The 14,926-nt window shown below is 46.1% G+C and overlaps 1 protein-coding gene across 1 annotated transcript in view; it reads right to left on the bottom strand.

Annotated features, from left to right (window-relative positions):
* Positions 1 to 2,992, bottom strand: part of Rnf169 (ring finger protein 169) — a 49,304-nt gene extending 46,312 nt beyond the window's left edge. The window contains exon 1 of the mRNA XM_048361544.1: positions 2,477 to 2,992. Coding sequence (XP_048217501.1) covers positions 2,477 to 2,957 — 481 coding nt within the window. The 5' untranslated portion in view covers positions 2,958 to 2,992. The remainder of the gene's footprint in view (positions 1 to 2,476) is intronic.
* Positions 2,993 to 14,926: the final 11,934 nt, after the last annotated feature.

Raw genomic sequence — 14,926 nt, 5'->3', positions numbered from 1 at the left:
GTGCTAATATGTAAAGACTTCATTGCATGTTGGTAAGCAAAAAAAAGCAACTTACAATGTGTACAATACACAATCTTTTGTATAAAAAGAGCAAAAAAGGGCTGGGAATGTGGTTTAGTGGTAGAGTGCTCACCTAGCATGCATGAAGCCCCTGGGATTGATTCCTCAGTACCACATAAATAGAAAGCCAGAAATGGTAATGTGGCTCAAGTGGTAGAGACTAGCCTTGAGCACAGAGAAGCTCAGGGACAGTGCCCAGGCCCTGAGTTCAAGTCCCAGGACTGGCCAGGAAAAAAAAAAGAGCAAAAAAGTATTCTTGAATATATATATATTTATATATATATATAAATATAAAAATATATATAAATATATATATATATAAATATATATACACACACACACACAAAAAGGGAAAAACAAGCAAGAATCTATGTGGAAGTGGAAAATTAGGGGCAAGAGTGCACCCTTTCACTGAAAATTTCATATATTTTCATCAGAATTATATGAATGAACTAAAATTTTAAACTTCAAAAAATATGTACGTTTAACAGGTTCAGAAAATCACTGAAGCTAAAAGATAATTCTCAAGCCCTTTTCATTCAGCAACATTTTTCTATTCTAAACTTGGCTAAATAAGTATATAACGGTATATACTCAATCATTCAATAAAAAATTAGAAAAGTAGATTTCATTATGATCCTCATATAAACATAAAATAACTGGTGGATTCTAAGTAACTCAACAGATCCTAATTTAGAATCCCAATTTAGATAGATTTCCTTAATCACTTAAGTACTTAATGGAAAAAAATGTTTTCTTCAAGGGAAAAAGTTTGCACAAACAGAAAGTAAAACTCTCAGGGCTCAAATTTTAAATATTTTGTAATGGCTTCTAGGCTCAGAAAACCAAAACAAAAATGTCTAATCTGTTTGACTATATAATCAACAATACTGGTAGGAAGAACAGAGAGATGGTCATATGTTTTGACTATAATCTCAGATTTTTCTTATTTTTCCCTCGCTGACATTTGAACTCCAGGTCCTGTGCTGGCTGGGTTGGCACTCTACCACTTGAGCCAAACCTCCAGCCTTGCTGGTTATTTTGGAGATCAAGTCATGAGGCCTTTTTCTGCTTCAAATATATGACCTTTTTTGATTTATGTTTCCTACAAATATCTTGCTAGGTAAGCATTACTTTTGAATTTGATCCTCTGGATCTCAGCCTCCTGAGTAGCTAGGATTTTTCAGGTGTGGGACACCCACACCCAGCTCATAATCTCAGAATTTGAAGAAAATTAACTGAACAGCAACCAGATGGGTTTGGATTTAATTCTTTGGCAAGGTACTTAATCTCTCTGGGCCTCAACTGTGTCTATAAAATGGAAACAAAATTACCTATCTCACAAAGATATTGTGATGCTTAAAAGGAGTACCAAGAAGCATACGTAAAAACAAGGTATCCTAGAATAGAGCAGGTATCTCAACAGAATCATATCAGATTGCATTCTGGATCTTGTAGTCGCTAGGGGCTGCACTTTTCATATACAAGCAATGCTCCTTCCTTTACTGGAAATAACATAAGGCAGAATTCCTAACAATTATATGGTCTCTTCTGATTTATGAAAATGTCTTGCTAGGTAAGATTTTAAAAAATAAAACTGTAGATGGGGTGACTAGACGGGTCCCCAAAAGTTCTAAGTTTCAGACTTCGTTTGTATTTTAAGCAGGACAACTTCTGACTCAGCAATGAATAGTTTAGGCTGCAGATGTTAACAAAGGCCAAGAAGTTCTGGTCAGAGTTCCACAACAGACTTTTACATTTAAATTGCCAGGAAAGTAGGAAATCTATACAGCTAAAAAGACAGAAGCGGCCCTGGCCAACCAATCTTGGTGCACAAAACTTTTAAACCCCACCCATCCAGCTTTTGGACGCAGCGCCGGTGGAACTTTTTCCTCCCATTGTAACACACTGCCACTTAGGCTTCCCACTGTGTGCCACGCTCGGTGCTAAGCATGCCCTTTCCAGGATTTTATGACAAGAATGGCACGCCTGCGCTCATTCTGCACAACACTCGGCTCTCAGCTCCGCCGAGTTCCCCTCGGTCCGCAGCCCTCCGCGGACCCCGTCGGCCCGAGCCCTCCGACTCCACGCCCAACACCAAGCAAAGCACTTGTGGGATCCCCCAGCGCCCCTCCCGCCCCACACCCCAGCTCCAACCAGCCCCTAAACTTGTGCCAAGAGTGGATTCCCCGCAAACCCTGGCCTACGCAGGGCGCGGGGACCCCTCGCCGCCCCTCCACATCAGGGGACGCCCGCGTCGCTCCCCAGTCCGACATTCACGCGCAACACCCCGGGCCGGGCAGAGCCGCCTCCGGCCCCACGCCGCTCCGCACGCTCGCGCCGGCAGGGCCCAGGCCCGGCCGGGCCGCGCGGCCTGGCTCCGGACCCCGCGGGGAGGAAGGGAAGGAGGCTCCACCTGGCTCCGCGGGCGCCGCGCGCAGCTCCGGCTCCGGCCTGGGCCCCGCGGCGGCCGCGCCCCCGTCCCGGCGCGGGCGGCAGCGCTCCGGCGGGCCGCGGCGGGCACGCTCGCCCGGCAGTTCGGCGTCGGCCTGGCCGTCGTCGCGCGCCCGACGGTGGGCCCAGCCCGGGCCGCGGACGCCGCAGCGCGAGCAGCCGGGGCCCGCCGCGTCCGAAGCGCGCCGGGTGCACGCCCCGCACGGCGACGGCCCGCCCGGCAGGGCCGCCGCTTCCCCCGGGGTCTCCCGGCACCCGCGGCGGTCCGACCCCTCCGGCCGCGGCGGCGGCGACGCCACCACCAAGGCGGAGCCGGAGGCCGAGCCCAGAGCCCCCGTCTGGGCGGCCGCCGTCTCGTCACAGCGGCCTCGCCGGCCCCGCCGACTCAGAGCCGCCGCAGCCGCCGCGGAAGAGGCCCGAGTACTCGGGCCCGCCGCCGCCATCTTGTTTCTCGTTTGAAGGGAGAGTCGGTGGCGAGGGAGAAGAGTGGCGGGCGGGCCGGCGCGGGGCGGGCATCTCATCTGCATATTCATGAGGGGGCGTGGCCGCGGCGGGCCGGGAGCGGGCTCTGTCCGGCCTGGTTGGCGGGAGAGGCCCCCCGTGCCTAGGGATCAGCCGTGCTCCTTAGGGCCGGTCCGCGGCCGCGCCCTCAGCCGACTGCCGAGCCGGGCCGGGCTCCCTGCCGGAGGACCTTATTTGGAAATTCCGGGCGATCTTAATAATAGCATAAGTAATCACTTATTCCAGCCGGCGAGATCCCGGTAGAGTGGGCCGCGGTAGGGAGTGGGAAGCCTAGGAAGTTGGCCGGGGCTGCCCTGGATGTGAGGCTCCGGGCTTGCTCCGGAGGATCGGATCCCACAGGACCTGTGATCCCAGTATTGGCCTACCGTGGTCAGTAGCCGCCGAAAGTAACAGCCTCTAGTCAGTCCTGATCTCCTCCTCTTTCCACATCCTTTCCTGAAACTGCCCTTCCTTTACTGGCAAAACCATACTGCCTTGTTTTTGTTTGGCTTCTCCCCCTTCCTCACCCCCCCACCCCACCCCACCCCCCCCGTCTCCTAGCTCCTCAGACCCCCTATTTGAGTCATACTCCTGTCTGGGGCTCATCTGTAGCTGCTCCAGTAGCCTCGGGTCTCTGCCCTTCTCTTTTCACTCTGCTTTGTTTCTCTGGTCCATCTCACACTTTCTTCTGAAACTCTCTAATTGGCTTCTGCAGGCCAGGCCTCCTGAGGCCAGCACTGAATATTTAGTTGTCTGATGGAGGATGTCTGCATCCCTCGTGTCCAAAAGGAGCATTGCTTGCTAGTGTTACATTGTATTTGGGAGTTAGAGTTTGTTAAAAAGAATTTACCAAGAGAATTTGAGAACCCAAGGTTTATTAGGGCATTTATATAAGAGAGGCAGGCACATAACAGACAGAAGGACATGGTGCTGTCCCTGCCACTGCTCCTCTTGCTTCTGCTCAAGCTGCTACATAGATGTGGGGTTAGGAACAGGTGTTTATGGAGTTAGTGGGGATTTTGTTGCTTGGTTTACGTGTGTGTGTACCTATTGGTTAACTGTCTCCTTTTCAGACCAAATTTTGGGGAGCTAGAACAGCTCAAGCACTCCAAACCAGTCTTTTTGATGGGCTAGGCCCACCTGCATTTCGCCTAGACCTTGGTATTTCTCTGTTTTCCATGTCCCCTTAAATGGAGCCTCCTCCACATATCTGTCTCCCACCTTCCTTTTAAAACAGTTTTCTACCCCTATTCTATGTCTAAACTTCAAGCTCCAAACCTAGTCATCTCCAACTTTAGCTTCATCTTCCATATCTGGCTTAGTCTAGTCAGTTTTCCCATCATCTCTCTTAGATTATTGCAGTAGCATTTACAGATTTACAATTTTACAGCACTTACAATTTTAATCCCATGGACTCTCTTTTAATTCAATCTGCTTGCTGCAGAGTTGCTTCATAAAAGCCCAGCTTTGGCTGGGGATATGGCCTAGTGGCAAAGAGTGCTTACCTTGTATACATGAAGCCCTGGGTTCAATTCCCCAGCACCACATATACAGAAAATGGCCAGAAGTGGCACTGTGGAGCCCCAGGACTGGCAAAAAAAAAAAAAAGCCCAGCTTTGACCTTATCATTCTAGCATGGGCCAGGGGGAGGTGATCAAACTTCATTGTCCTTCTCTTTCTGAATGTCCAGGGGATGGGGAAAAGAAAGCTCCCCCCCCCCCAACATGGAAAGATGGTTCTGTTACAATAGGGCTCCCACTCTGTTTTCTTTGCCCTAAGGTAGATTTGGAGCCAGGAAAGCATTACATAAATGACATTTCCTGCTTTATAAAGGAGAGGCTTAAAAAATAAAGCAAAAGCAAAAAATTCAATGCAACAATGTAATAGAAGGTACTAGAAGGCCTAGATTTCAGTGAGAGTGCCAGCATCTAGTAATAAACCAATCCAAGGCAAAGTAATTGGTGACAAAGAAAGCACAAAAATAAAAAGAAAGATGGATTCTTGAAATGAGAACCAGATGTCTAGAGGACAATCAAGAATTGAAGAAGGATCAATGAGTAATTGATACAAATGTTTGTGTGCCTAGAAACTCAGAGAGTCAGAATCCTTCCATACGCAGAAGTGTGGCTTCATGGGGCTGTCCTTTACCCATGGGACATCACTTCTTTCCCTTCTTTTTTTTTTTCTTCAAATTTTTATTATCAAACTGATGTACAGAGAGGTTACAGTTTCATACATTAGGCATTGGGTACATTACTTGTACTGTGTGTTACCTCGTTTCTTTCCCTTCTTGAACTTGTTGAGGTCATTTTGCCCAGTTCTGACAAGAAAGACCTGTGGTTCAGAGATCATCTTTTGAAATGGAGCCATTTATGTGAGCTGTTCCACATTTTTTTTACTGTATACAAACTGTACAAAGGGAGATTGTTATATTGTTATGTTGTCCATACAATATAACTCCATTACTCTTCTGTGTCCCCCTTTTTATTTTTTATTATTTTATTTAATTTTTTATTGTTATTATAAAGTTGATGTACAAAGGGGTTACAGTTGCATAAATAAAGAGTACATTTCTTGCCAGGCACTGGTGGCTCACTCCTGTAATCCTAGCTACTCAAGAGGCTGAGATCTGAGGATCACTGTTCAAAGCCAGCCCCGGCAGGAAAGTCTATGAGATGCTTGTCTCCAATTAACCACCAGAAAACCAGAAGTGGCGCTGTGGCTCAAGTGGTAGAGGGCTAGCCTTGAGCTGAAGAGCTCAAGAATAGCACCCAGGCCCAGAGTTCAAGCCCCATGACAGATAGATAGACAGACAGACAGAGAGTACATTCCTTTTTTGGACAATGTCACCCCCCTTTTTTTGGGGGGGTGCCAGTCCTGGGACTTGAGCTCAGGGCCTAGGTGCTATCCCTGAACTTCTTTTGCTCAGGCTAGAGCTCTAGCTCTTGAGCCACAGCTCCACTTTTGGCTTTTTTGGTAGTTTAGAAGAGAAAGTCTGTGAGACTTTCCTGCCTGGGCTGGCCTCAAACCATGATCTTCAGATCTCAGCTTCCTGAGGAGCTAGGATTACAGGTGTGAGCCAACCAGCACTTGGCTCCTTCCCCCTTAATAAAAAAAATGAAATAACCACACAATTTTAGTGATTTCATTATTGTGTTCATGTGAATAGCTTGGACCTTTCATCTGAAGAGCTGATTTACAGGTCTGCAATGATGTAGAATCCTTTATTAGATACAAATAGAGGTAGGCAATTTTCTTTTGCAGAAGAAAAAGTAGATCTTAGCCATATCGGACCAGATACCAGGAGATCAAAGCTCAACTCTGTGTGATTTCAAGGAGCTGCCTTCTCTATGGACCTCATCCTCCTTTAAAACAATTCACAGCTGATGTCCATCACAAAGCTATGTACTGAGGTCCCACCTCAGTGTTTTGGTGGGATCTAGTGTTTAGTGGGATACCTGGATGTGTTTTTTTTTTTTATGTTATAATAATTCCAAAGAATACTGTAAGGGAAAACCACCACTCTAGGTATATTCAAAGGTCTCTTTTGGCTCTAACATTCTAGAAGTCTGATTTTCAATTTCCACTCCCTTCTCTCCTCTATGCTGTTGCCAAAGTCTCCTACCAAAGCAATAAGGGTGACAGAAGGCAACACAAATCTTAGAAATCCAGAGTTATTCTTGATGAGAAAGAGAATGCAATAAGAATAAGTCTTAAGTTTCGATCCTAGCAGCCTGGAATTGTGATCACAATTGACAGCTGACAATAACAGAACTAGAGAGAAAGAGAGAGAGAGAGAGAGAGAGAGAGAGAGAGAGAGAGAGAGAGAGAGAGAGAGAGAGAGGCTGAATTGGGCATGGTAGACATTTTGCTTGTTTTGCTTTGTCAGACAGCATTCAAAACTCATTCGTGCCAGGACAATGCCCCATTCTAAGGATAAAAAGGGAAGAAGCTGAGGCAGGGGGGCTACTCTGCTACTTTTCTCCCTGCCTTCAGCATCCAAAACATGACACATGACCTTCTAATCCTCAGTGAGCGACACAAAGACATAGAGACAATTGGAGTTGCTCTTAGCAACAGAATCAGTAGGTATCCAACCACAACGGCATCAGTGGCTGTCAGACAGAGACTTGGGAGAGGGGCGGTTGGTGTCCTTACCTTGGTGGTGCGGCCATGCCAGATTGTTCCTAAGGTAGGAACTTAGTTGTGGCACTCACTGCCTAGCCTTCCTAGATTATAATCACATCTGATTCTTCCACCTTTCTGTCACCCCTTCATCCTTTCAGCAAATTCCCTGTTTTCTTTCTTTTTCTTCCTTTCTTTGTTGGTTATGGGACTTGAACTCAGCGCCTGGGCACCCTACCACTTTGAGCCATAGCTTCACTTCCAGTTTTCAGGTGGCTAATTTGAGATAAGATTGTCATGGATTTTCCCTTCTGGGCTGGCTTTGAACCTTGATCCTCAGATCTCAGCCTCTTGAGTAAGTAGGATTACAGGCATGAGCCACCAGCAGCTGGCTGCTAAATTCCATTTTTTTCTGAAACCATTTACAATTTTGTCGTTTGCACTGGGGTACTCTGATCAAGACACTGGTTTTGCTTTTCAAGTATGATCTAAAAAATGGCAATTAAGAGTTCTCTGCATTTGAAAATGATCCAAGAAGCTTAGGTCAATGGTATAGAGCAGAACTAGCCCAAATGGCACATGTTGCTTTTTTTCTCAATGCCTACCTGTGCCATAGTTCCCAGGGAAAGTGGGACCAGAACGCTCACTGGAAAGCAGGCTGGCATGAAGAGCAAGCGACTGTGTAGCCACACACACCATTACTTCCTCTAGCTGCTTCTGCTCCTCCATCCATGCATTACTTCCTGAATCATCCGCCATTCCCCCTACAGTGCTTATACCCAGGTAGCTCTGCACAGTTCTTAACTTCCATTATTAGCCCTTTCTCACTTCACATCCACATCCCTACAAACCCTTGCTCCCTCTGGATGGTGGCTCCTGCTTCTGTCTCTTGGATTGACTGACTCTCACTCTGGTGTGAATCAAAACCATTCTGAGCCAGGCACTGGCTGCTATTTCTTGCAATCCAAGCTACTCGGAGGCTGAGAGCTGAGAATTATGATAAGCTAGCCTGGACAGAAATGTTTGTGAGACTTTATTTCCAATTAACCAGCTTAAAAAAAAAAAAAAAACTCGGATGAAGGTATGGCTTGAGTGGTAGGTAGAACATTAGCCAGGAGTGAAAATCCAGTGAGAGTTCAAGGCTCAGCACACACACATTCTCTTACACACACACAGCCATTCTGCCTACTTCTAGTAGAAGACATTTCTGCAGAGCCATGAACCCCCTATTCATACCTTTCTTTCCTCATTTCTTTGGTGATCTTTTCTTCCTGTGCTCTTTCTCCCTTGCTACCTTCATACTATCATTCACCTCTAATACCTTCCCTTTTGTTTCAGATGAAGTGAGTCCTTTTGCCATGCTAAAACCTCTATCCATGATGTTCATGTCATCTTCCCAGGCTCCTTCACCCCTTTCCAAACAGTCCATGAATACAAAATACAATAAGACTTGGTCTCTGTTCCCTTCTAGCCAAGATTTATAACAGAAAAGAAATATAGCAGAATTACAAGTGGTGTAACAAACAAATGCAAAGGGTTAAGAAGAACAAAAGTGGGGGTCTTAGGGAAGGTCTCCATAGAAGATGAGATGTTTGAACTTTGTGTTGAAGGATGAAGTGGAATTCACCAGGCAGAGACAGGGGAAGGCATCTCACTGTGAAAACTGAGCAGAGGCACAAATGTGCAAAAGTTTAGAATCTATGTGGAACTAATGAAGGTACTAGATGTGGCTAGAACTAATGGAATAAGGCTAGGAAATTGGACATGAGTTAGAAAAACTATAATTTATTGAGCCAGGTACCATACTAAACAATAACATACCTATTTTATCTAGTACTCCTGTATTATGTCTGTTTTATAGAGCTATATCCTTATGATATTGGGAGACCATTGAAAGATGTAATATTTGGATCAAAGGAGTGTTCCCAATAGATTTGTATTTTACAAGTATAACTGTCAGACTGTAATTACCAGCAAGGAAAACAAATAATAATTGTTGGGGATTCATGCTGCCCTTCCCCCAGCCCTGGGGCAGTGTAAAAGCTAGCCACTCCCATCTTCTGGGTTCTACGGGAAGAGAAGCAAAGCAGCCCCCGCCTCTCGGCCCAGCCACGTGGGTAATGGTGGAGGCCCGGTCCTTGGGGGGCTGTGGTCTCCGCCCATAGAGGAAGTTCCATGACATCACCTGAGGGACAGCCCATCCAGCCTATCATTAATATTCAATTAGTCCCTCCCCTTCCTGCCCGCCATTACCCTTATATAAACCCCTCCCTGATTAAAGTTCTTTGAGACTGGTGGAACATCCAAACCGGCTCCCCAAAATCTCTGTCCTGCGTCTACTCCGGACACGCGAGGGGGGACAGGGGGGAGGTCTCGGCATCTTTTCTGGACTCAGCATAGCCCGTAAAGACACGCTTTGTTCTGTGGGCGGCGGGGGGGGGGGGGGGGGGGGGAACGGGTAAAGCTGAGTGTTTTTTCACAATCTGGGATTTATCATCTCCCTGGGTGAAGCGGGGAGAGGGGGTCTTGAGCCCCGACAAATAATTTTGTTACAGGAAAGTCAATGAGCTATCTTGATTCTTGCATTAAAGAATTCCGGCAAGACTTGAAACATAGTGAAAGTGTTAATAAAGCTCATTAGGAAAGAAAATTCAGTAGATTAAAAAGAGGTACAAGTAACAGGATGAGCCTTTGAGGTTTGAGTACATACTGAGATTGGCTGTGAGAAATTTCTAGCCCAGTGTCGCCAACAGAGTTGAGGTTGCCAGTAAGCAGCATTGTCACGAGGTTAGAATTACGATGTGCAAAGGAGTCTACCTGATCCCTAGAGTAAGGTAAGCAGTCTTGAGGTTTTATTTTGTTAATTAAAGATCCATTGTTCCAGGGACACCTTAGACTCACCTTAGACTGAAATAATACTTTGGCTTAATCTTTAGGTAGGTGAGAAACTCAGGAACATCTTAGGATGTCTTAGGACATTAGTAGGCTACTTTGATCTTAGAGGTTGGTCTTCTATGGGCTGGAGAGGTTAATTACAATGTTTGGTTCCCTTTGCATTTCCCTATGCTCATTTCTTATGTTCCAGAGGCTGTGTTTGTGTGTGTATACTTCAGTCCTGTGGCTTGAACTCAGGGTCACAGCCTGGGCACTGTCCCTGTGCTTTTCTGTTCAGTGCTAGTGCTCTACTATTTGAGCCACAGCTCCATTTCCAGCCTTTTTGAATAGCTAATTGGAGATGAGTCTGACATACTTTCCTTCCTGGGCTGGCTTTGAACTGAGGTCCTCAGATCTCAGCCTACTAAGTAGCTAGGATTACAGACACCCAGCTCAATTTTGTCATAAATAAATGGATAGACCATTATACTGAGCAGAATGAAGGATTTGCCTCAGAAGAAAATGTTAAAGGAGATACAAAACAGCTTCTCACAGATTTCTCTCTAGAGAGCAACTGATAGAAGATGGGCTCATTTTCTTTTCTTTTCTTTCTTTCTTTTCTTTTTTTTTTTTTTTTGTTGTTGTTGTTGCCAGTCCCGGGGCTTGAACTTAGGGCCTGGGCATTGTTCCTGGGCTTCTTTTGCTCAAAGCTAGCACTTGACGGCGTGAGTCACAGCGCCACTTCTGGCTTTTTCTGTTTATGTGGTACTGAGGAGTTGAACCCAGGGTTTCACGCATGCTAGGCAAGCACTCTGCCACTAAGCCACATTCCCAGCCCAGTTGGGCTCATTTGAAAGGTGGAAACAGATTACATGCTTTCCCATCCCCAATTTCTTTGTCCTGAAGGAAGACAGGATTGTACCCCAGCCTACCAGTGATCAATGAGAAACTTGGTTGCTCCATTTATTCCACAATGGGCATAGTCCCCCATTCTTTGTTTACTAGGCCTGAGATCTGCTCTCCCAGAGTCTGCTAGTCCACTAGTCTGCTCGTGTCTAGGGACTGTAGTGTCTGTCAGTGACCACAAGGGGGCAAACTGAGACTAACAGTCTCTCCCACTCGGTTTCCATGGAGCCTAACAGATGTCAGAGCTGGTACTGCTTTAGAAGCTTTAGATCTGAGGCTCTTATCAAACCTCTTTGTTTACAGAGAAGAAAACTAAAATCCAAAAAGGGAAAATAACTAACCAAAGTCATGCGGTGAGTTGTAGGAACTAGAAACCAAGTCTTCTGACTAGTCTAGTTCTTTAGACAGTCTGCCACATTAAGCCTTTTCTTGTCTTCATATATAATTCTAAGATATACTGGTTTTTAACCATATAATTTTTATGATAATGACTTTTGCCCCTCAATTTAGCTCTCAGAACCTGAAGTCAGGAACCTAGTTTTGACCAGCATTGACTATCTTGTTCAGGCACCTAGCTCATCATGCCATAGGCCCCTCAAACCCCATGCAAGACTGAGGAGTTCAACAAACCCTGTGCAGCTGCTATGTGGCAGGTCCAACAATGGCTCCTGAGCACACAGAGGAGCTCAGTGTCTAGGAGGCAAGAAACCTTTAACTTAAATGTGGGGGGAGGGGTTGCCAGTCCTGGGGCTTGAACTCAAGGCTGGAGTGCTGTCCCTGAGCTTTTTTGCTCAAGGCTAGTGCTCTACCACTTGGGCCACATTTCAGCTTCCAGGCTTTTACTAGTTGGAGATAAGAGCCTCATGGTCTTTCTTGCCTGGGCTGGCTTCAAACTGCAATCTTCAGATCTCAGCCTGCTGAGGAGCTAAGATGGCAGGTGTGAGCCATGGGCACCCAGTGAACTGAAAGCTTTAAAATTCAGGAGAGGCGTTGTCAACAGTGGCATAGAGCAAAGCTACATGGAGGGGTACAGAATTTAGTCCTAAAGGAAGAATGGGAAGTCATCAAGGCAGGAATAAGGGAATTCTAAGTAGAAGAACAACACAGAAGCCGACACATAGAGACAGGAAGCTATGGTATGCAAGGTGGAAGGATTGCTTCTGAGGAGCTGGCGCATGCTGTTGCTAGAGTCAGTGCAGCCCGCTGCCTGAGTCCTGGCATCCAGCAAGAGAAGAATTCAGGCAACGCATGAAATGTAATGAAAATAAGATCACTTACTAGGGGAGGACTGTGCCAGGTCCAGTCAGTATTCCTGCATGTCAAACAAACATTGTGAAGGGCAAAGAAACATTAAGTGGCAAGGACATGTCATGGGAACATAGCTCTTCAGTTCATCTTCAGCCATCTTTAGGGTACAAACATGAGTGTTAGATTTAAATAGAGGAAGGATTAGAGGAAAAGGTATAAATAATTTGAGTCCTGATCATAGGTGTGACCTGGATGGTCATTATCTCCGTTCTGGTTCTCCCAGGCTCTGGAGAAGTTATTGCTGTCATGACTTGAGGGGAGCAGTCTTATCCCCTCCACAAGGTAATTCCTCCTGCTACAGGTGCAGCCTCATCACTACAGGTAATTGTCCCTATATGGTCTATAGAGTCTGTCCTTCCAGGCCACCTTTAGTTTCAGTCCCTTGTCATTAATATGACAAAGTCTTACCTTTCCTGGAACCCCAGGTGACTTCAAAGTGACTGTAGAGAGGACAGATTACAGAAGATACATACAAAATACAGACAGTGATGACTGGCTTTTCTCCTGCTTTTTATTATTTTTGTAGGCCCCAGTGAGGAGACAGTGCTTTTCGGGGGTTGAGGCGGGGGGGGGGGGGAGCTGGCTAAACACCTATTACAAGCACATTCAATAAACCAGGAACAGATCGTCCAACTGCATTCACGATTGAGTTATGAGCATTTATTGAGATATCTGTGAGAAATTCTTATCCCTGGCTCAGTCTATAGGACTCAAGTCACCAATGAATCAGGAAAGTTTGGTTTTTGGTTTATTTTAATGTGCATTTTGTTTTTGTGTTAGTTCTGGGGGCTTGAACTCAAGGCCTGGGCTCTGTCTCTGAGCTTATTTTTGCTCAGATATACCACTCTACCACGTGAACCCCAGCTCCACTTCCAGCTTTTTTTGAGTAGCTTATTGGAGATAAGAGTCTCCTGAACTTTCCCGCTTGGGCTGGCTCTGAACTTTGCTCCTCAGATCTCAGCCTCCTGAGTGAGAGCCACCAGCACCCAGCTAGGATGTTTGAATTACAGTACAATATTTCTCTCTGAGTGCTGTGATTGCTTCCTCACACGGTCACTGCTTATATCTCTTTACTATGTAAAATTCCTCAAGGACTGGAAGCCTTGAAGAATTTTCCATTTTAGGTCTTCTTTGTATATTCCCATCATTTATAGCTAGCAGCTACCTATTCATTCTACATGAGAGAAGCTGGATTCTAGGCAGAAGTGGAGTAAATAAAACTAGAAAGGAAATTTGCAATCAGTTATAAAGTTATTCATGCATTCAACAAAAACTAAGTGCTTCTGTGAGCCTGGCATCCCTGTTGTTGTTGTTGATGATGATGATGATGATCATAGGGAGAAGAGTGTCTCTGTGTGTGTGTCAACAGTGAGAATTGTGGTGGTGAAAATCTTAGGCTGGCAAGCTGGCTGAATAGCCAAGGTTTAGGGGGTTGAGTCTGGAGTTCATTCCTCATGGGACTCAGATAATTCAAATAAATATTCTGTCTTTTTCTTTCTTTTTTTTTTAACAACGCAGCAAAATAAAATTCCGATTATTGTTGGACAACATCGTTTCAAACATACATCAAACAGGCCAAAAAAAATAAAATAAACAGCAACTTCATAGACAAAAAAAAGAAGGAAAAAAAAAGAAACCTTTTTATCTTTGGCCTTTTTAACAATCTCATACAAACCAACTACTTTATAGTACAGCTAAATACATACACAAAAGAAATTACTGGAATGCTCGGAATAAGATTTTTTGTTGTTGTTGATTTTGCTTTTTCTTTTTACAAGGTTTTTTTTTTCTCCTTTGAGATTATAATGAACATGGTCACACCACAAGTAGTCAGCAGTAGGACAGAACGCTCTGAAGGCTGGTTTGGTCATCCGAGATCATTAAAAATGGCTGACCCCTCACAAGAGGTACAAAAATATAAAATGTAAATAAAAATACAAACAAAATTTCGTTTTGAAAGTACTTTTAAGAAAAAAAGGAGGGCGCTGGAAGTTTTGGTGTTTCCCTCCCTGTTGCAGATTCTTGCTGTGGTTGTGGTGGGCGGGTGGCCGGGCCTCCCCACCCCAAGGGGACCCACCAGGTTTAGAACCCGAGGCGGGAAGGGGAGGCGAACCGGTCACGGCCGCCTTCTGCGGGTTAACTTTTCCTCTTTGCTGTCTAGTCATCCTCATCATCTAGTCTTCTGCTTCTTGGCATCAACATCCTCCTCCTCCTCCTCTTCATCTCCATCCTCCTCCTGGCCATCACCTTCTTCCTCCCCCCTTCCTCCTCCTCCCCCTTTCCTCCTCCTCCCCCCTTCCTCCTCCTCCCCCTTTCCTCCTCCTCCCCCCTTCCTCCTCCTCCCCCTCCTCCCCCCTTCCTCCTCCTCTTCCCTCCTCCCCCTTTCCCCCCTCCCCCTCCCCCCTCCTCCCCCCTCCCCCTCTCCCTCCCCCTGCTCCCTCATTACTAGACTCCTGTCCCCATCTTCCTCATTAGCCGCACTCCCTTTGGCAGGGGCTTCTCTTCCATTCTCCGCCTCCTCCTCCACTTCCTCCTTCCCCTTCAAGCCCTCAGTGGTGACCTGGAGCTGCCATCCACAGCCGTGGCATGGGGAGCAGCGAGGGAAAAAACAAGAGCCAGCCCGAGGCAGGAACCATGCAGGGATGGCTTGTCAGAGCCGCCAGTCCCGTCCTTTTCTTTTTTTCTGTCTACAGCACTT

Source organism: Perognathus longimembris, chromosome 13 (assembly GCF_023159225.1).
Source record: "Perognathus longimembris pacificus isolate PPM17 chromosome 13, ASM2315922v1, whole genome shotgun sequence".
In the NCBI taxonomy this organism is placed as follows: Eukaryota; Metazoa; Chordata; class Mammalia; order Rodentia; family Heteromyidae; genus Perognathus; species Perognathus longimembris.
Note: the sequence above shows the minus strand (reverse complement) of the source record. Positions and strands in the feature narration are given on the sequence as shown.